This window comes from Bos javanicus, chromosome 20 (genome assembly GCF_032452875.1).
Source record: "Bos javanicus breed banteng chromosome 20, ARS-OSU_banteng_1.0, whole genome shotgun sequence".
Taxonomy (NCBI): Eukaryota; Metazoa; Chordata; class Mammalia; order Artiodactyla; family Bovidae; genus Bos; species Bos javanicus.
The window spans coordinates 4,083,592-4,105,016 of record NC_083887.1 but is presented as its reverse complement, the minus strand read 5'-3'; the positions used below and the strand labels follow the sequence as shown (position 1 = coordinate 4,105,016).

The window sequence follows — 21,425 nt, the reverse complement described above, 5'->3', positions numbered from 1 at the left end:
CTCAGCTCAGGAAGATCCCCTGGAGAAGGAAATGGCAACCCACTCCAGTATTCTTGCCTGGAGAATTCCATGGACAGAGGAGCCTGGCGGGCTACAGTCCATGGGGTCGCTAAGAGTCAGACACGACTGAGCAGCTAACACACACACACACCACTCAGCTTGGTCCTGCCTCACTCTGACATCCTAGGTCTCAAGGGCATCATGACACTCAGTGGCATTTCTCCAGGATTAAACTTAATGTCTGGAGAAGGAAATGGCAACTCACTTTTGTATTCTTGCCTGGAGAATCCCACGGACCGGGGAGCCTGGTGGGCTACAGTCCGTGGGGTCGCAAAGGGTCAGACACGACTGGGTGACTAATATAAATTTAATGGACCTTCTTTAAAAAGAGAAATAACACGTTTCTCAGCACTTCCGGTGGTGATGCTGCTCTGGGGTGTTGGGAAATCAAACATGCAGCAGGGTTTTGCAATTCTAAAAAGAGGTTGGGAATGCTGACCTACATAGGCCAGATGTTGGGCAGACATCTGGGGAGAGCTGACAGATCGGGAACCAAAGGGAGCGCGTGGTCTCCATGGGGAATGGCAGAATCATGTTTCCCGTTAGTTAAGCTGGTGGAGCCTGGCCAGCTGCCCCTGCCCTCTCCCCGCTCTCCCCTTCTCCTCCACCCTTCTCTCCTCCTCTCCCTCCTTACCTCCTGCTTCACCCCACCCCAGCCCCACACCTCCCCGCCCTTTAGCGACTTTGTCCTCCGCCTTAAGCCCTGGCAGCAGATAGCCAGCGAGGTGGGCCTGGAGCCCAGCCAGTCTTTAATCACCAAGCTCTTCCCAGGAACCACCAACCCAGAAACCCAACCGGTGTGGGAGCTTTATTGGGGTGGCCCAGAAGGTCGCAGTTACCTTTCAAAGTCGGTTTCTTAAACGAGGGTTTATAGACTCTTGGGCGCCCTCAGACATATCCCCAGAAACCCATCTAGATCTTGAAACTAACACTGCTGCTTGATTTCAGGGCTGCACATGTTTTGTGTTTAATAAAGGTTGTTCTGGCTGCAGTGCAGGACAGCTTTAGTTATCCTGGGCTAAGGACTTGCTGCAGGAACCGTGTGGTCTGTGAACAGAAGTCATAGCCCCTCAATATGGAGAATTCCCTGGGCAGAGGAGCCTGGCGGGCTACTGTCCATGGAGTTGCGAAGAGTTGGACATGACTGAATGACTGACACTTTCACTTTTCTTCATGCTGCATGAAAGATGGAGTTTTTCCTCTCTCAATCCAAAAAGAGCTCCCCACACCTGAGAAACAGCATTCCAGATTGGAGCTCCAGCATCCTCAGCCCTCATCCTAAGAGGGCCCTAGATCTGGTTCCAGCTCTCCTCCCCACTTGCTGTGTGGCCTTGGCAAGTCCCTTCCCCTCTATGACCTCATAACCCCAACTATAAAATGAGGGATGATCTAGAGCAGGATTTTTGTATATTTTAAAGTCTTGGAACCCTGTGCTGTCGGCTTGAAGCAGGCAAAGGAAGACCGTGAGCAATGGAGGAGCCTGAGCCCTGTCTAAAGGCTCCACTGAGGGTTGCCTTGTGGCAGTGTGGACCAGTTACACCCTCTTCCACATATAGAAGAGCTAAAAGCGGCAATGCCTAGTGGAAACCAGGGTGGAAAGTCTGGGAACCCACCCACCTCACCAGCAGCCGCGGGCTTCTTGCAGGCCAATTTGACCACTGGCTAATCACCTAAGAACTCTCCAAATGTGAAGTCCTCTGGGGTGTCATTGTGCAGGAGGCCCCGAGGAACGTGCAAGGAAATTTGCATACTACCATGGAAGTTTAAAGAGTCCATGCTGGGAGCGGAACCCCTAGCAAGTCACGACACTTCTCTGAATCCCCATTTGTAGAATGGAGGAGCTGCCCTAATCAGAGCTGTGTGGTACGTGTCCGCCCGGGGCCCGGGGCCCAGGGCAGGCATCACTAATGGGCCGCAGAGCTGTGTCTTGCTGCTGCTCCTTTCTCTCAGCCCTTGCAGGAAAACAGCCCCAACCCTGCTGTCCTGTTGGTACCCTTGCTTTCGATGTGTTCTTTGGTCTCCCAGGTCATTCCAGGCTCCCCATCAATACTTCAGAGCCAGGAGAGGGCTTTCACCTTGAGAAATGTGGGCTCATTGGCCTGTAAACAACAGCTCCAGACAGATGAGAATGGCAAGGAATTCCACTTAAAACAGCCCTGCCCTCATTGGGGACTGTCGCGCCGCCACCATCCTGCCACAAACCCCTGTACCATATATCCTTAATCCTTAACTCAGTGTTGTTCTTCAAACTGACTCTTTTTTTTTTTTTTGACTTAGATTATTTTTAAAGGAAATTTTAGCTGTCCACTGTAAGTGGAAAACCAGCAGCCCTCGCTAGAAATAGAAGGGAACTAAATAGAAAGGAAAAAGAAAATCAGCGTGTTAAAGTTCTTCCTGGCAAGGGTTGCCTGCCCTGAGGTCTTCTGTCCCTTCTTCAGGAAATGAGACCAACAAGTGCTGGAAGGGGTGTTAAGAAACCACGACTGCCAACTTTCTGAGCCAGTCAGGGCTGGAAGGGAATGGCAGAGACTGACTTTCTCACTGTGGGATTCCCTGCAGTTTGAGTGCCGAGCCCTGAATCACCTGAAACCCGCTGGTGTGCCCAAGCTCCTGCGTGCCCTGAGACTGTCATCTAAGCAAAGACCATCGCTTGAGAAGAGCTTGGACCACACCCGTCCCCAGACCCTCCCGCAAATGTAAACCTCTGGCCACCGCACCCCTCCCATCAAAATGAAATCCCTTTGTCCCGTGACTAGTGCAGAAGCCACGCCCCTTCTAATTAACATCAGTGGGGAATTTCAGCCCCAGAAACCCCACCACAGAGATCTGCAGAAACAAAGTGTGATTGGAGGCCATTCCCCCGTGCCTCAGGGATTTTATTCTCAGGGCAAAAACACCTTCTCATGTTTTGTGAGTTCACATGATGAAAGCATATGAGATCACAGCACTCCCGAGGCGGGAAGACAGCTGTTTCATATCATCCTGCCCTGGGGAGGCTGTATCGGTGGAGTTCTGGGGCCTCTCCCAGGGCCGCGGCTGTGGGCAGAGCTCTGGGCCAGTGGGTCTGCAGGGAGAGGGCATGGCAGTTAAACCGAGCTGCCTGGGGCTTGCCCGTTTCTGGGCCACTACTTAGCCATGCCCAGCCCTGGTTCCAGGCATTTTTTAAAGGCCTCTAAACTTTGTTCTAGTTTAAATCTTTATTCATGGGTGACCTCTTGGCTGTTGTCACTTAGAAATGGAATGTAAATTTCTGTGTGTTTAATGGGGTCCTCCAGGCACTGGGAACCCCCAACCCATGGGGCTAGGTTGGACCTGCCAAAAGAGGTGACTGGAGGCCATAAGAAGCATTTATGGAACATTCTCTCTCAAATCCCAGCCATGGGCAGAGATTCTGACCAAGGTAGATTCCATTTCAGGAACTTTGAAAAAAATACCTCATTCAGTCTTTGCCTGTGAGATAAGAAGGACGAGCATCCTTATCCCATTATCCTCAGAGAACACAGAGGCTGAAAGGCGCAAAGGACCTCCCCAAACTTGGAGTGCGGTCAGGGCCGAGGCCCCCCTCTGCCCACTCCCAGCTCCTCCCCGCCCCGCACTCCCGCCTCTGTCCTCAGCTGCATCTGCACCCAGGGTGCTCTGTGATCCGGACCGGCGCACCAGAGGGTGAGCCAGGGTAGTGCGGGAAGCTGGGGCTCGTTCCACCTTGGAGTTCATGGTGCTGAGTCAGACACATTTCTTCCTGTTCTCCTAGGAAAGTGACTTTTTTTTTTCCCCCTAAAAGAAAACAGACTATAGAAAATATGAAGAAGACTACAAGAAAGCATCAAGAAGAGAAGTTTTTAATATTCATTTATTTTTGGCCCTGCTGGGCCTTTATTGCTGCAGCCAGGCTTTCTCCAGCTGCACCAAGCGGGGGCTGCCTTCCCGCCGTGGTGCGTGGGCTTCTCTCTGCGGGGGCTTCTCTTGTGGGAGAACATGGACTCTGGGCGCATAGGCTCAGTAGTTGTGGCTCGTAGACTTCGTTGCACCCTGACATGTGGCATCTTCCCAGACAAGGGATCAAACCTGTGTCCCCTGTATTGGCAGGTGGACACTGGACCACCAGGGGAGTCTCAAGAAGAGAATTTTTAAAGTCTAATATTCCTACCAACCCAGAGCAAACCGTGTGTGTACATTTATATGTCTATTTATTTATACATATCAGGGGGTTATGTACGTATGCACATTTATATAGAATATAGTCAATCCGTGTTATTTGTGGATTTCATATTTGGGGATTTGCCTATTTGCTGAACTTTATTTCTAATCCAGCCAATACTTGCAGTGCTTCCCCAGTCACTTGCAGATGTGGGCATGTGCATGGCAGCAGAAATTGTGTGTGTCCTGATGTGCGTGTTCCCAGCTCGGGCTGAACACAGCGACCTCTGCTTTCTTGTTCCAGCTCTTAATACTCTGCATAAGTGTCTTTGTCATGGCCTGTTTAGTGCTACATTCTCTTCACATTCTTGCGCTCTTTATCAGCCATTTCACTGTTTAAAATGACCTCAAACGTGGTGCTGAAGGGCAGTCTAGGGTTCCTAAGACCAGGATGGCTGTGTTGTGCCTTTTGGAGAAAATATGGGTGTTAGGTAAGCTCCGTTCAGGCATTCGTTCCAGTGCCACTGGCCATGAGGTCAAGGTTAGTGAATGAACAACATACACTAAGTAAGGTGTCGTTAAAGAGAAACATACAACCAGGCTGTGTACTGTTGACTACTAGATGAAAATGCTGTCATCAGAGGCTTGCAAGGCCCCAGCCCTCATTTCCCCTGGGAGTGGCAGGTCTGCATTCACTAAGTCAGTAGTCACAGTGACTGTAGAATGTCACTCTGTGTGTGCACATGCACACTTGCTCAGTCGTGTCCAACTCTCTGCGACCCCATGGATTATAGCCCACCAGACTCCTCTGTCCAAGGAATTTTCCAGGCAAGAATACTGGAATGAGTTGCTATTTCTTTCTCCAGAATGTAACTACACAGATTAAATATACACAAGCACATGCATACATGTATATATTGTATACATAGTTTTTTTGAGATTGAAATCTGTTCTTATACCTAAGATGATGCCTGAACTTTCCCCGAAACTACAGAATTCTTTTAGCTGCACACGGACCTTCTTCATGCCGGGAGGGGCGTTAACTGGAAGGCCAGTCCCCTGTCCTGTGTCCCAGCAGCCCCGGGCGGGCCCCAGAAGCAGGATCTGGAGAGTGCGTGGGAGCCGAGCAAGGCTCCCCTCTGTCTCCTTCCTTCATCCCGCTCTGCAGACCAGACGTCTGTCGCAAACTGGAGGTGGCTCGGGCTGCAGCAGTATCCTCTCAGAGCCAGCATATTCAGGTCTGATTTCAGGTTCCTGAGAGAGACTGACCATCCCTGGCTGTGGGATGGGAGAGGGGGCACTTCTCATGTAGGGGGTCCATGGATGGATTCTTGGCGTCTCCCAGGGGGCTTCTATGTCTCCCAGAAGCAGTCTGACTTGAAGAAAAGTGGTCTCTGGAGGCCCCAGGACAGGGTGGGTTCCTGTGGCCCAGGCTTCAGGACACCTAATGGCATCTATGAGCAGGTGGGGTTTCCACCCTGTTTATGATGACTCCTGGCAGGTCACACTGCCCTGGGCCTCCCTGGAATGGTCCTCAGCCCGGAGAGAGGAAGGGTCAGGGCCGCTGAAGCCCCAGCACCAAGCAGGCTCAAGACGGAGGCCAGGGGTTGGGGTGGGAGGGGCAGCACCCTGGCTCATCCAACAGCTGGGAGACCCGTGCCCAGGCCCTGGAGGGGCAGTCCCTCTGCACGGCCGTGGGCCCAGAGAAGACAGTGGAAGGGGCAGGGCCCTGGGGCGATGGGGACTGGAGAGGGGACTCTGGGGGGCTCCCCTGTCAAGATGGAGAGCAGGGGCAAGGTCCCCTCAGCTTCATGTCCCTGTGTTTAGCTCTTAGTGAGGATGACGACGATGGTGGCTTCTCTTCATGGAACGTTTACCCTGTGCCAGGGCCATGTTAGGCACTCTCTGTGCGTTTTCCCATTAATTATCACACAAGCTCTGAGGTTGATGCTATTATGATCCCCCTGTTTTTACGGAGGAGGAAGCTGAGTTGCAGAGAGGTCAGGCCCCTTTCCCAAGACCATGCAGCTAGCTGAGATGGAGGCAGAGGGTGAGTCCAGGCCCTCTTAAGCCCTGAACTCAGAAGCCTCCAGCAGGCTCTCAGGAGGAGCTCTAAGATAGAAAGCGAGCAGGCACCTTGCCAAGTCAGCTGTGGCCCAGCTGCTGGGCAAGGGCATGGTTCCCCGGGGTGGCAAGGCTGTCGGGGTTGGAAGTAATGGGAGGGCAGAGTCCTTGGACTGCACAGCGTAGCTTGTGACCTCAGGCAAGTCACTACATTTCTGAACCTCCAGCCTCAACAGGACAGCGTGAAAGGTGTTCGCCTGACCTGCAAGCTCACGAGGATTTGGGGGAGACCAAGCCCACCTTGACCCCAAGCACCCTGTTATGGCTCATCGCCCCCACCTTAGCCTGCCCCTCGCCACCAGTTCATCTCCCTGTGGACTCAGAGGAAGTAGAAGCTCAGGACGTCTGGCCCTGGTGACTCTGAGCCCCTGTGGGAAACCCAGGCCTGGGGAGTCTAGACTTGGTTAATCATTCAGACTCTGCTGCTGAGATTGTGTAAGAAGGGATTTTGATGGTGGCTAATTCCAGTTTAGAGCCTCCTGTGGGGAGCGAGAGGAAGCCCTCGGTGGCCTTCAGACACCAGTATGGTCTCTGCTTCCTCATTCCCAGAGGAAGGGAGTCCCATGCTGAAGGGAGTCCCATGCTGAAGCAGGACAGAGCCAGAGAGGGCTGGACTTCCTGGCTTCTCTGTTTCTTCCTCATTTTTTTTCCCACAAAGTATAGATTTTTCCATTGACCTCAGTGCTGGGCATTCAATGTGTGTACAAGACAGTCATGGTTCCTGCTCTCAGCAATTGCTGTAAAATGTGATTGACTTTGTGATGAGGAGGTGGGTTCCAAGGAGACATGTGCCACGGAGACCCAACCTAATATTGATGGGGTGGGAGCAGTCAGGGAGGGCTTTCTGGAGGAGGTAGCATTTGAACTCTGCCCTGTGAGTGGACTTGTAAACCATCCCATCTTCTGGATCTGTCTGATTGTTTCCTTTTGGTGTCATTGAGCTTGTTTCTCTACCTCCTCTATTTCCTATGAATTGAAACTTGGGTCAAGAGGCTTGAGATTCAGGTTAAATGTTTTGGTATCGATACTTGACAGATTTTGTATACTCCTATTGCATCACCTCAGGGACCATTCAGTGTCTAATTATCCCTCTTATTGGTGACATTAGGTTTGATCACTGTTACAGTTGTGGTCACCAGATCTCTCCACTGAAAAGGGATATTTTCCCCCTTTGCTGGGAGAGTAATTCCTGGGGTGATATCTTCAGCCTGTGTGACCCTCCCTTTCTCCAATAACCATTCACCCAGTGGTCCAGCACCCATCAAGGATCTTTCCAGAGTAGCTGTGCCACCTTGCTTTCCCAGCAGCAATGTCTGAGAGTTCCTGTGCCCACGTTTTTGTCAGCATCTCCTATCTCCGCCATTCTAATGGGTGTTTGGTGATACCTCATCATGGTTTTCATTTGCCTTTCTCTAATGCCTAATGGTATTGAACATCTTCTCATGCACTTACTTGCCATCCATATATCCTCTTCAATAAAGTGTCTGTTTAGGTCTTTTTTCATCATGTAATCAGGTCGGTTTGTTTCCTTACTGTTGAGCCGGTTTTGTGTTTTTGAAAATATATTCTGGGTATAAAAGTTCTTCAGGTATGCAGTCCATGTTTTGAGGACTACACTATAAAATTATAGTGTCGTGTCCAGGGAGTATGACAGGTACTGTGTAAATTTCTGAAGGATGTCTGCTTATTTATTTATTTAAATTGTGATAAAATATGTATAACATAAACATTACCATTTCAGCCGTTTTTAAGGGTCCAGCTTAGGGGTGTTAAGTGCACTCACATCGTCGTGCTCCATCACCACCATCCGTCTCCACAGCTCTTTTCATCTCCGGAACTGAACCTGCATAACCCATTAAACACTAACTCTCCGTTCCCCTTTCCCCAGTCCCTGGCAACCGCCGTTCTACTTTCTGTCTCTAGGAATTTAACTACTCTAAGTACCTACTATGAGTGGAATCACACAGCATGTCTTTTTGTGCACCAGCTTATTTCACTTAGCATCTCATGTCTTCAAGTTTCATCCATATTGTAGCATATGGCAGAATTTCCTTTTTTAAGGCTGAGTAATATTCCATTGTATGAATATACCACAATTTGCTTATCCATTCATCCATCAGTGGACACTTGCATTGTTTCCACCTTTTGGCTGTTGTGAAGTCTACTTTTAATTTCTTAATGCCAGGCCACTGGGTATTAAACTGTTTTGGAGATATAATCTAAAAGCCAAGATCAGATGTATTAGGATTGCTTTGGTTGAAAGTAACAGAAACTCACTCAAACTGACTTAAATAAGTAAGGAAAAATTTGGGCCTGTGTCTAGGTAATGTCCAGGATACTGGATCCAGGGATTCAAACAATGTCATGGGACTTGGCGCGTCTCTCTTGCTCTGACCTCTGCTTACTTCTGCGCTTTCTCCGTCTTAAGTCTCGGTGTGATGGTCTCCCAGTTAGTCGCTGCAGTGAGGAAAGCAGTCTCTTTCCTGATTGTGCCGTCAGACATCCAGAACTGAGTCTCATCACCCTGGCGTGGGTGACGTGCCCATCCCTGAGCCATTATTGAAGCCAGGGACCGATAGTACTCTGGTAGCCAGGCTTGGAACGTGACACTCTCTGTCACAAAGACAAGGGAAAGAAGGGGCATGGCTTTTCAAGGGGAATTGGGGGCCGCCACCAAAAGGAGAGACGGGGCGCCAGGCCAGCCAGGGGAATTGGGGGCCGCCACCTAAAGGAGAGACGGGGAGCCAGGCCAGCCGGAACACCAGACACAGCTCGTGGGTGCTGGGCACTGGACAAGGCCCTGTGTACCTCAGTTGTTATAGTGAGTCCTCGGGGGAAATACTATCCCCATTCCATTTTATTTGTTTTTAAATTAATTTTTATAGTATACTTGATTTACACTGTTGTGTTAATTTCAGGTACGCAGCAAAGTGAAATCAGTTGTACTTAAACGTATATCCACTCTTTTTTAGACTCTGTTCCCAGAGAGGTCATTACAGAGTATTGCGTTCCTGTGCTAGGCAGTAGGCTCTCATTAGTTATCTAGTTTATATATAGTAGTGTGCATATGTCAATCCTAACCTCCCAGTTTCGGAGAAGGCAATGGCACCCCACTCCGGTACTCTTGCCTGGAAAATCCCATGGACAGAGGAGCCTGGTAGGCTGCAGTCCATGGGGTCACTAAGGGTCGGACACGACTGAGCAACCGCACTTTCACTTTTCACTTTCCTGCATTGGAGAAGGAAATGGCAACCCACTCCAGTGTTCTTGCCTGGAGAATCCCAGGGACGGGGGAGCCTGGTGGGCTGCCGTCTATGGGTCACACAGAGTCGGACACGACTGAAGCAACTTAGCAGCAGCAGCAGCAGCAGCAGCCTCCCAGTTTATCCCTCCTCTGCTTACCCCTTGGGAACCATAAGTTGGTTTCCTGTGCCCATGTTAGAGAGGAGGATGCTGTGGCCAGAGAGACTGATACCTTGTGAGTTTCAACCACAGCAGGGCTGGCATTAGAACCCATCACACGGGCTCCTTCACCAGCCCCCAAGCCCTGGGAAAGGCCAAAGCTCTGCAGTGGGACCATTCTTATTAAAAAGTTAGATCTGTGCCTAAAAAGTGAAGCTATCAAATTGTGTTCAGAGGTTGATTCCAGTAAACCAATTAGATCTGCTGCAGAGTTCTTGTACCATAGGGACAGAACTTTAAAAATTGTAAGCAAGAGGTCAAGAATGAATTATGTAAGCAGAATTGTTTTTCTCCATTTATGGGTGTATGCTCTGTGTTGGCTTTTACATCTTCAGTTATCTTTTTTTTTTCTTGTTTTTTAATCCACATTGGCATTGTCCTTCACAGATAGTCATCTAAACTTTGCTTGTACATCCCCCAGGATGGGGGCTTTTGGTAAGGTGCATTCTGGGTCTCAGTTTACCCATCTGGAAGGTGGGACCATTTGGTTGACTGAGTTCCGTGGTCCCTTTCAGATGCGGGGAAGCCCGTTTACTAGTTTCCCTGCCCCTTTTCAAGACCATTTTCTACACAACAGCCAGAGGTATGCCTGTGGGTATATTTATCTATCTATCTATCTATATATATATATATATGTATTTATTTTTAAATATACATTAAATTATATCTCATGCTTTTTCCCCAACCCCTGTGCCTCACAAACCTTCAGAAGAATAAAGTTCCTCGCCCTGGTGTGTAAGCCTGCGGTGATGCCTTCGCTGCCCCTCCTGGGAGCACCCCCTTCCCCGCCTGGGAGCACCCCCTTCCCCGCCAGTGCTGTTCTGCCATAATGGTCTTCTGGTTCCTCGACAGGCCAAGCGTTTTCCAGCCTGCGCATCGTTGTTTGCACTTCTTTTTCTGTGTGGAATACACATTCCTCAGCTCTTCTCCAGACCAGTTCCTCATCTTTCGGGTGTCAGTTCAGAGTCTGCTTCCTTGGAGGGACTTTCCTTTCCAGGAACGCTCACCCCCACCACTTGTGTCTTGCACTCTCACAGCAGGCTTTGGGGTCCTTCCTAGCACGGACTGTAACTTAAATTATACACATATTTCTTCATCAGCTGGTTTATTGCCCATCTTCCCACTCTCCAAGAGTAAGGTCCGGACTGTCCGACTGTCTACTTCATTCTAGTGAACTAGAATTGGTGTTTTCTTTTTCATAACACTAATGACTATTGGCGTGGCTTTGATAACAATTCTTTTTGTTGTAAAATCACTTTTCCAGGGTGACTGTCTCCCAGAGGATGCCTTGACCTGTTCTTTGGCTCCATGAGTGACCCAGGACTAGTGGGAGAGAAAAGGGCCAAGATACATGAATCCCTGGTGAAATCATGAAATCATTTCTTTCTAAAACAGGGGCTGGGTAGGCATTGGGGAATCAGGGTGCAGGATACTAAGATTTCTTGAACCTTTCCTCTCTGCCAGGCAAGGAACTCAGAGCTTTATCTCTGATAATCATCATAAAGCTATGTGAGGTGGGCTTGATGACTCCATTTTACAGATAAGGAAACTGAGGCTCTGGGGGTTGGGAGACTGTGATTCAAGAGCCCAAGTCCCTTCCTCCCTGCTGTGCTTCACTGAAATGAAATAGATGTTGGATTTGGAGAGTCCCCGGTGAACCTCTGAGTTGGGCATTCAAGGGCACCTCCCACCTTGTCCTGATTCGTCTTTCAATTTTTCATCTCTTCTCACCAGGAGAAACTTCTCCCATAAGTCCCTGGTGTTTACAGTGGGCTCTGGCTCCCTCTGCCCAAAGCTGCTCCTCCTTTTCCTGTTTTGAATGAAGGTATCCTAGCAAGAACTCATTTGGGAAGAGACTTTGTTTACCGCCACCTTGGAAACCACTGCCAGGTGTGGCCCCCCGTACTCCCTGAGCTGGTCTTTGCTCCACCGTCGTCCCCCACCACCCACGGCCTCTTCCTTCCTCTCCTGCTCTCTGGATCGACATGCCCTTCAAGGTACACCACAATGACTTCAAGCTTTAGAGAGCTCTCCTGCCCCGCTTCCTGTGCCAGTCAGGACTAAATTACATGTGTCAAAAACCCAACTCAAACTGGCTTCAAAAATATTCCCGGAGTGTGGGTGTGGCCCGAGATTTACTGGCTCAGGAGAGACCAGGAGTAGACGGAGCTACATGCAAAGCTGGATCTAAGGGTCAGACTGTGTCATCAGAAATCTGCTGATTTCATTCTCAGGCACATTCCTCCCAAGTGATGATGCTGTGATCCCCCAGCGACTCCAGGTCGTGTCCTAATGGCAGAGCAACTTCAAGGAAGAGAGAACTGGTTTTTCTCAGGGTGGGAGCAGAAGTCCCAGGGCTGGTTCTTAGTGCCTGTGATTGGCCTGGCATGAGTCACGTGATCACTCCTTAACCAGTCACCGTGGACAGTGGTACCCAGCGTGGTGTCTAAAGGACTGTGTTGAGGTGGGAAAGGAGGTTCCCAGGAGAAAAGTCCAGGCACTCTGGTTGAAAGAAAGGTTTATTAACACAGTAAAATAATGATACAGCAGGGGAAGGAGAGGGTGGGATGAGTTGAGAGAGTGCCATTGACATGTATACTCTGCCATGTGTAAACATAACTAGTGGGAACCTGCTGTATGACACAGGGAGCTCAACTCAGCACTCTACTGACATAGAGCTGGAGGTGGGAGGGAGGCTCATGAGGGCGGGAATATATGTATACTTATAGCTGATTCACATTGTTGTATGGCAGAAACCAACACAACATTGTGAAGCAGTTATGCTCCAATTTAAAAAAAATTAAATGCAAAAAATAATGATGTCTACTGTAGTTGATCAGTCACTCGGTTGCGTCTGAATGTTTGCAAGCTCATGGGCTGCAGCACACAGGCTTCTCTGTCCTTCACTATCTCATGGCATTTGCTTCAAATCCTGTCTGTTGAGTCGGTGATGCTATCCAGCCATCTCATCCTCTGTTGCCCCCTTCTCCTCTCACCTTCAGTCTTTCCCAGCATCAGGGTCTTTTCCAATGAGTCAGCACTGCACATCAGGTGGCCAAAGTATTGGAGCTTCAGCTTCAGCATCAGTCCTTCCAGTGAATATTCAGGGTTGATGTCCTTTAGGATTTACTGGTTTGATCTCCTTGCAGTCCAAGTGACTCTCAAGAATCTTCAGCACCACAGTTCAAAAGCATCAGTTCTTCAGCACTCAGACTTTATGGTCCAACTCTCACATTGGTACAAGACTACTGGAAAAACCATAGCTTTGACTAGATGGACCGTTGTCAGCAAAGTGATGTCTCTGCTTTTTAATATGCTGTCTAGGTTTGTCATAGCTTTTCTTCCAAGGGGCAAGTGTCTTTCAGTTTTATGGCTGCAGTCAGCATCTGCAGTAATTTCCACCGTCCACATGTTATTTATCTTCATTTATGCACATGCTGTCTCCCCAGCTCACTCTCCACTCATGGAGTCAGAAGCCTTGCCTGTGTATTCCTGTGCCTCTAACAACACCCAGCCCCTCGGGTTTATTTCTCTTTCTAGGTGGCTTTCACACATGTATGTTTTACATGTCAAAATCGCCCTGTAACCACAGATCATTTGTGCAAAGCAGAAATAGATGTGCTCATCCCTTATCCCTTGAGTACCCAGGTGGGGTCCAAGGTCACCAGAGTCCCCAGCCAGAGGCCTCTGACCTCCCGTCGTCACCTTTTGTGCCTGAATTTGTTGTCGATGTATTATTTTCTGTGCGTGCTTCAGTTAGTGACAGAGATTAGAAACATGGCCCTGTGGTTTGTAGAGTGGTTTCCCATCCTCTGCTTTATCAGAGCCTCACGCTATCCTGGTAGGCAGCAGAAACAGTTGTTATTAGCACACTTTACAGACGGAGAAACTGCCCATAGAGGGAAATGATGACTCGGCCCAGGCCCTAACTGGAGGAAACGACACGATGGCTAAGCTTATGAGAAACTCGGGAGAGCTGAGAGCCACAGGTTGCTGTGACTTCTGACAATTCCAAGTTTTAAGAATGATGCTGACAAAATAGCCAGCCCGATGGCTCTCTGAATTGAGTGGAGAGTAAGAAATCCTGAAAATAGCAGCATCTCCTGAGATAAGCAGGGTGCTTATGCTTTCCTAGACTTGATTTCCTGTGATCCTTTGCACAGCTCTCAGAGGTGAGGGTATTATACCCATTTTACTGAAGAGGAAGCTGGGTCGCAGAGAGGGCGAGTAGCCTGTCCCAAGTCATAGAGCTGGTCAGGGGCAGAGCTGAGAGTCAAGCCCAGGCCTTGCTGCCTCTAACCCTGGTGCTCTGCTGTAGAGCCCTGGCGATGGAGAGGCTGCCTCGGCGTTAACGGCTGTCTCCCTTCCTCCCTGCAGGTCTACATCATCCGGGTCACGTGGTCCAGTGGCTCTACGGAGGCCATTTACCGGCGCTACAGCAAGTTCTTCGATCTCCAGGTAAGGATGTGGGGTCTCCAGGGAGCTGCAGGGTAGGAAAGAGTGTGTATGGATCTACTTTCCGCTTTGACTTCAGAGCCTGGGTCCTCACCCACAGGGGATGCGCAGTATTTATTTCCTAGACTTAAAAATGATGTCCATCTGCTCACCTCAGCAGCTCACATACTATAAAAATGTAGAGAAGATGAGTCTGGCCCCTGTGTAGGGATAACACAAATTTGTGGAGCATTCCATATTAAAAAAAAAAAGGTGTCCATCACTTTGGGGACATAAGTGATGGGCTGTATTGCTTTTGCTTTGGTATTCAGTATTTTTTAAATAAAATAAAGTCTCATGTTGCCTGCTCCAGAATGGAGGCTAATCTGGAAATTGTTTGTGTTTGGCTTTGGCGTTCAGATCGTAAACTTGTGTAATCGTGTTTGCTGGTGAGTTACGTGTGATCAGACTTTATGGGGCCATTCTGCTCTCAAGACAGACCCAAATCTTCCTCACCTTGGCCTCCTCTCCCCATCAGGCTCCATGTTTAGCCTGAAACACCTGCTGTGTATTGAGGGCATCGCACTTGCCCTTTCCTAAGGCCTGTCCTCACCTGAAACGCCTCCTGCACCCTGCAGGCCCTGTCGGCTCGCCGCCCTCAGGGCTCTCATCCCCTGGAAAGCCTGGTCTGACTTCACTTCCCAGCCAGAGAGAGCCATGTCCCCTAATCCCCACAGCTCTGTATCCCTTTGTGCTGACTCTTTTGAAGTTGTCTGCCTGTCCTGCTCTAATCCGTGACCCTTGTGGGCAGGAACCGCATCTTCTTTATCCTGTCCCTCCTTTGTTTTTTTTTTTTTTTCTGTCCCTCCTTTGTGTTTTACTCAAGGACACTGTATGTAGCCAGTCAGCGTTTGTGAATGAATGAATGAACAAATGAACAAAGGGACGAACTAATACCCACACCGAGCACCACCAGTCTCATAGGGAGCCTCTGTGGACAGCTCCGTGTTAGCCCCTCCCAACTAGGGCAAAAGAACTCTAATCCATGGATCAGTAGCATTATGCTGACATCACCAACAGCCAGCAAATCAGAGCAAGTGTATCTCGATGAGAAGTCACAGTGCCTGATATCATGTCGCAAATTTCTTTAGGAAACACAGGCCTTAGGAGGAGATGGGAACTGGCTTGGCTTCCTGAATCCACAAGTGTTCCGTGCCTTGTGGTGAGGGGCTCACATACCCGACAGACCAGTGTGAGGGCTCGTGGAGATGACTGTCTTCTTTTCCTCTGTACCAATTAGGCTGCTTTTGTTGCAAATGACAGAAACCCGACTCAAACTGGCCTAAGTAAACAGGAGGATTTAGGGGACTGTTGTAATAGAATGCCCTGGGAGAGGGAAACTGGCAGGCTTCAGGCACAGCTTGATCCAGGGTTTTCCACTGTGTCCTCTTGTCCAGCTTCTCTCTCTTGTTCTGGATTCCCAGTTCCCTTGCATTGGCTTTATCTTGGGTCTCATGTGGTTGCAAAATGCTCTGGGCTCACACTCAGCAGGAAAGAGTGAAAGGTCAGTTCACAGAAGTGCCAGCAAACACAGTGTTTTCTAGGCTCATCTCTAAGCCAGTCAACAGGGCTGACGAACGTGGCGGCCAGTGGACTCGTCCGGTCCCTGCTCTGCCTCTCAGGCACGGGGCAGGGGCTGAGACGTGGCGAGAACAGCTGGGATCCGAGGGAGAAGGGGCACTGTGGGGCCGCCAGAAGAGCCCTCGTCCTCCACACACCAGCCTGCCTCTGTGCCGCCCACCTGCTTTCTGAAGGTTAGGTGATATTAACCACAGGCATCCTTGGTCGAGCAGACCTGATCTGTTCCTGAAAATGTCAAATGGACGATTTTCAGAGCCTGTGTTCCAGTATTTTAAAGGGGGAGGAGCAATGTTAATGTGCTCTTAACCAGTTTCCCCAAACAGTCACCGAGCAGTCTACATTACAAACTGCCAAGAGTCACTGCACACGGGCCAGCCCTTAACCCCTGTTGCCTAACTACTTAAAATGTGATGAACTCAGTGATGCAATAAAACCAAACAGGGTCATATACAAACAATATTTTTCTGCTGCTGCTGCTGCTGCTAAGTCGCTTCAGTCGTGTCCGACTCTGCAACCCCATAGAGGGCAGCCCACCAGGCTCCCCCATCCCTGGGATTCTCCAGGCAAGAACACTGAAATGGGTTGCCATTTCCTTCTCCAATGCATGAAAGTGAAAAGTGAAAGTGAAGTCACTCAGTTGTGTCCGACTCTTCGTGACCCCATGGACTGCAGCCCCCCAGGCTCCTCCATCCATGGGATTTTCCAGGCAAGAGTACTGGAATGGGGTGCCATTGCCTTCTCTGATTTTTTCTTCTGGTCCACAGCAAACATGAACCGAATGTCAATACCCGAAGAGGCTCTGTGTTAAAGATGCTAAGATACTATCTAAAATGGACTTGGCAGGGGACATTCCTGGCAGTCCTATGATTAAGACTCCAGGCTTCCACTGCAGGGGGCGTGAGTTCAATCCCTGCTTGGGGAACTAAGATACTAAGATCCCACAAACCGTGTGGCACAGCCAATAAATAAAGGAAGGAGAAGACACAGGCATGGTGAGGGGTGTCGGGTAGGGCTGACCCTGGGCAAAGGCAGGGAAGGTGATAGCTATAATGCCCAACACCTCCAGACACCATGAGCCAAACCTCAGTCCTGTGTGAAACTGATGGAGATCCACACCCTCTTTCCCAGACACGGGTGGTTTATGCAGACCCTTTATGGCAGATCTCTAAAGCATAGGTGCTGGGTAAATGTTTTGCAAGTTGTTAGACTGATTTTTTTATGCACTGGGGGGAGTGGGGAGTGCTGCCTGTATTTTGCTTTCAGAGGCCTCTTCCCTGCCTGATGCATCCAAGAAGGAACAGAGGGGGCAGAGACGGGTGACGTGGGTGACTGCTCGCCTGGAGAATAATGGCGTGCACAGAACAGACAGTTTCCCAGCTAGCTGAGGCAGACAGCAGTGGGGTGGATTGATGCGAGGAGGCAGGTGTGCCCCCCTGGAACCCAGAGCGAGGGGTGTAGTTGGCTTCACAGGGTCCCGGAGCCAGCAACAGAGTGATCCTCCAGAAGCCCCCAGGCCACGTGTCACATGGCCAGAAACTCTCCGAACAAGCTCCCTTTCCTGCCAACCCCTCTGGACCAGCTTCCTCTGCTGGCCCGTTGACCTACATGCCCCTTCAGTCCTGAGGTGAAGTGCCCTTCCCCGTGTCCAGGCAGTGGAGTTTGGGTACCGATTCCAGTGTCTGAGAGAGAGCACCTGAGTGTCAGTGTCCGGGGTCAGAGTCCACCCCCGAGCCTGCCGTCTGTGGCCCGAAGGGTGGAGCGTGGGCCGGGCAGTGTGTGGGGAATTTGACTGGGTCATCGATTTGCCCGTTGCAGCTGCGCTCAAGGCTTCTGACCTTGACTTCCGGGGTTTGACAGACCTGGGCTCACATCTCAGTTTGCCGTCTCAGTCTCAGCTTGGTGTCCCGCTCTGTTTCTGAGCCTCAGTTTCCCCGTCCTCATGTTGAGAATGAAAGCGCTTTCCCCGCATCCCCCCTGACAGTTCGCTGAGCAGTGCCTGGCTCAGTAAGCAGGAGCAGTCACCTGCTGTCACTCTGCCCAGATGGGACCTGCCCAAAGTGACATCATTAAGGGAACATTTGAGGTGGGGTTGGATCCCAGGGCGCCCTGGCCCAGAGCCTGTATTCCCTCCACTCTCCTGTTCTAACTCAACTTTCTTACTTCTCCCAGAACTTAAAAGTGAGGTTTCCTCCCCGCCTCGCCATAATAGGTATTAACTGGAGGTTTACTGTGACATAAAGCTGCCTGAGACTCCACTCCCAAAACAAAGTCGTCTAGAAGCAGGGCTTAAGGGAGCTTTAAAGAGTTCCAGATGGGCAGCTGGAGTGGGAGAGTTCTGAAATTCCAGAGGGGCCTGCCCTGCCTCCAACCCCATACCTGCCTGATTGGGGGAAACTGGAAGAAGTCAAGGCAGGACCCCATCCGCCAACGTGGGCTGATCCCAAGGACCAGGCAGGAGGAGGCCGCCCGCATGGGACCTCAGCACCCTGAAGTCGGTGATTTCATGACTCACCCCACCCCCACTCCTGGCTGGGAGTAGCCTTGGCTTTTTCAGACAGCTTGGCTCAGAGTATAGGGGACAGTCGATCTTTCGTGAAGGAGCAGCTTGGCCAGTGTGGCGTAATGGAAACAGCAGAGGACTCGGTCAGGAGACTTGGGACCCAGCCACCTCTGCTGTGTGGCCGTGGGCACACCCCTTAACCCCTCTGTGCCCACATTTCTTCATCAGTAGCATGGGGGTGGCGATAGTAGAAACAGCTGGCATTGCTGGGATGTTGCCCACTCAGCCTCAAGATAAAATGACTTGTTTAATCCTCTTGTCAAGGTTATCAAATCATACAGATGAAGAAACCCAGGCTCAGAGAGGTTCAGGCATCTGCCCAAGGTCACACAGCCGGTGAGCATTAGAGCTTGGATTTGAAGCTGGGCGGTACCACCGGGGTCCACAGCCTCATCCACTCTGCTGGCCTGTGCGCCCCTCGTGAGTCACTACTTCACAAGGCCCCTCTGGAGTTAAAAGTGATGACGTGTGTCCGGAAGAGGCAAATCCATACAGATAGAAAGCAGATTAGTGGTTGCCAGGAGCCAGGGGGAGAGAGAGAGGAGGAGAGCCTGCTAATGGGTACTGGGTGTCTTTCGGGGGTGATGAAATTGTTCTGGAATTAGATAGTGGTAATTGTTGCACAACCTTGTAAATAGACTAAAAACCACTGAATTGAACACTTTAAAAGGGTGAATTTTATGGTATGTGAAGTATATCTCAATTCCTTTTTGTAGAAAAGTGATGATGTGTGCGAGAGCAGTTTCTGGGCTGTCAAGCCCTCAGCAAATGTCAGCTGTTGGGATTATTGATGGGCATGGGTTGCTGTTAGGAACTGGCATGAAGATTAGAGCAGGAGATGATGCCAGTTTAATAGAGTGGTTAGGATCCTGGGCTTTGATCCAAATGCTGCCACTTCCTGGCCATGAGACCTTGTTTTAGTCAGAAGTGTTTTGGTTATGGATGACAGAAACCTAGTCTGTATGGATTATTCAAAAAGAACATTGATTAGCTAAATGGAACTGAGAAGACTGAGGGTGCTTGGCTTCAGGTCTGCCTGGATCTAGGGGCACAGTGTCAGTGAGGACCTGCCTTCCTCTGGTTCTCGGCCTGCTCTGTGTCCAGACGGGGTGTTGACTGTATGGTGGTGGCCATACAGTTCCCAGCTTATCGAACAACTCAGCTCAGTGACTTCAGGGAAAAACAGAACACCCCAGCGGTTTCAGCACAAGTCTTAGGGGTTCATCCTGGGTGTCTGGCCAGGAAGAGCCCAGGAAGTGGAGGAATCCTACCACATCCATGCTTGTTGACTGGCAGAGGAGTAGAAGATCCCCCAGAAGAAGTCAGAGACTTGCTGCCAGAGAAGAGAAGATAACCTGTGGGTGACACAACAGTAATTGCCCCCTCTGGTGGGGGCAGGACACTCAGGCAGAGGGGAAGGTCTGCACAGAGGCCACCAGGGTGGAAGGAAGGAGCATGACTCAGACTCCTCTGTGGGAAAAGAGACTCACAGTTCCCAGCAAGAAGGGCCCCTCTGGCACTTTCTGGGGACAGTCACGCCCACTGCTGCTGCTTGACATCTGACCATACGACTTGTGTGAGGGTGTCAGCGGGAGAGCCCTGGGCTTGGAGTGAAAGGCCTGGTGCCGTCCCAGTCCTCTGTCTGACCCTCTGTGTGGCCTTGGGCAGGCCCCTCAGCCTCTCTGAACCTCCCTTTCTGCCCTCATCTGAGCCTCTCTGGAGAATCTCGCAGAGTGTAACAGAGAGCTGGCCTCAGAGCAGGGCACTGGGCGGGGACAAGAGAGCCCGGAGAGCCCGAAGGGCCCAGGGCGGAGCCTTGAGGAAGTGTGGTTGGTGAGCAATGTAATTTTTTTTGAGCAATGTAATTTTTGGACTGTGGTGTTGGAGAAGACTCTTGAGAGTCCCTTGGTCTGCAAGGAGATCCAACCAGTCTGTCCTAAAGATCAGTCCTGGGTGTTCATTGGAAGGATTGATGTTGAAGCTGAAACTTCAATACTTTGTCCACCTGATGTGAAGAGCTGACTCGTTGGAAAAGACCCTGATGCTGGGAAAGATTGAGGGCAGGAGGAGAAGGGGATGACAGAGGATGAGATGGTTGGATGGCATCACTGACTCAATGGACATGGGTTTGGGTGGACTCCAGGAGTTGGTGATGGACAGGGAGGCCTGGCGTGCTGCGGTTCATGGGGTCGCAAAGAGTTGGACACGACTGAGCGACTGAACTGAACTGAGCAATGTAATAACAAACAGTATTGGTGGCTGTTTACTAAAACATGCTAGCTGCCTGATTTATGCATCATTTCATATAGTCCTTGGGCCTCCCCAGTGGCTCGGTGGTAAAGAATCTGCCTGCAAGGCAGGAGATGCAGGTTGGACCCTGAGTCGGAAAGATCCCCTGGAGAAGGGCATGGCAGCGCACTCCAGTATTCTTGCCTGGAGAATCCCATGGACAGAGGAGCCTGGTGGGCTGCAGTCCATGGGGTCGAGAAGAGTTAGACATGACTGAAGCGAGTAAGTGCACACACACGTACATTAAGTCCTCACTTACAGGCATAAAGTCAGATGGGGGAAGGGAAGCTCAGAGAGGCAAAAATCATGTGCCTAGAAGGCAGCGTGGGTGGGATTCAGCCCTAGGGGTGGCTGAGTCTGAAGCCTGTGCTCCTAACCGCTGCACCCCCACCTCCTGGAGGCCCAGGATTGCCTTCGAGTCTGTCTCCTCATAGAGTTCTGCCCTTTGAAGAGAGCTGCTCTTTGAAGGCCCACTTAGCACCTCCTTGTGAGATTCAGGTAGCATCTGTCCTGTGGAGGGCTGCTCTGAGCAGGACGCGGCCCCTCACAGACAGACCCTGAGTGTATGATGGATCTGTGCCTTGCGACCTTTGCCCTCTGAGTTTTCCCGAGAGTTCATTGCATCCTCAAGGCCGAGATGGTCGTCCCTGGAACCAAGGGTTCCCTCATGGAGGGCACACTTAAAGGTTTGCTGAACCAGACTCCAGTTACTGCCTGT

General features: G+C 50.4%; 1 protein-coding gene across 1 annotated transcript in view; it reads left to right on the top strand.

Moving 5' to 3' along the window:
• The window catches only part of SH3PXD2B (SH3 and PX domains 2B), a 122,756-nt gene that overhangs the window by 19,670 nt on the left and 81,661 nt on the right, over window positions 1–21,425 (top strand). The window contains exon 2 of the mRNA XM_061393217.1: window positions 14,161–14,241. Coding sequence (XP_061249201.1) covers window positions 14,161–14,241 — 81 coding nt within the window. The remainder of the gene's footprint in view (window positions 1–14,160; window positions 14,242–21,425) is intronic.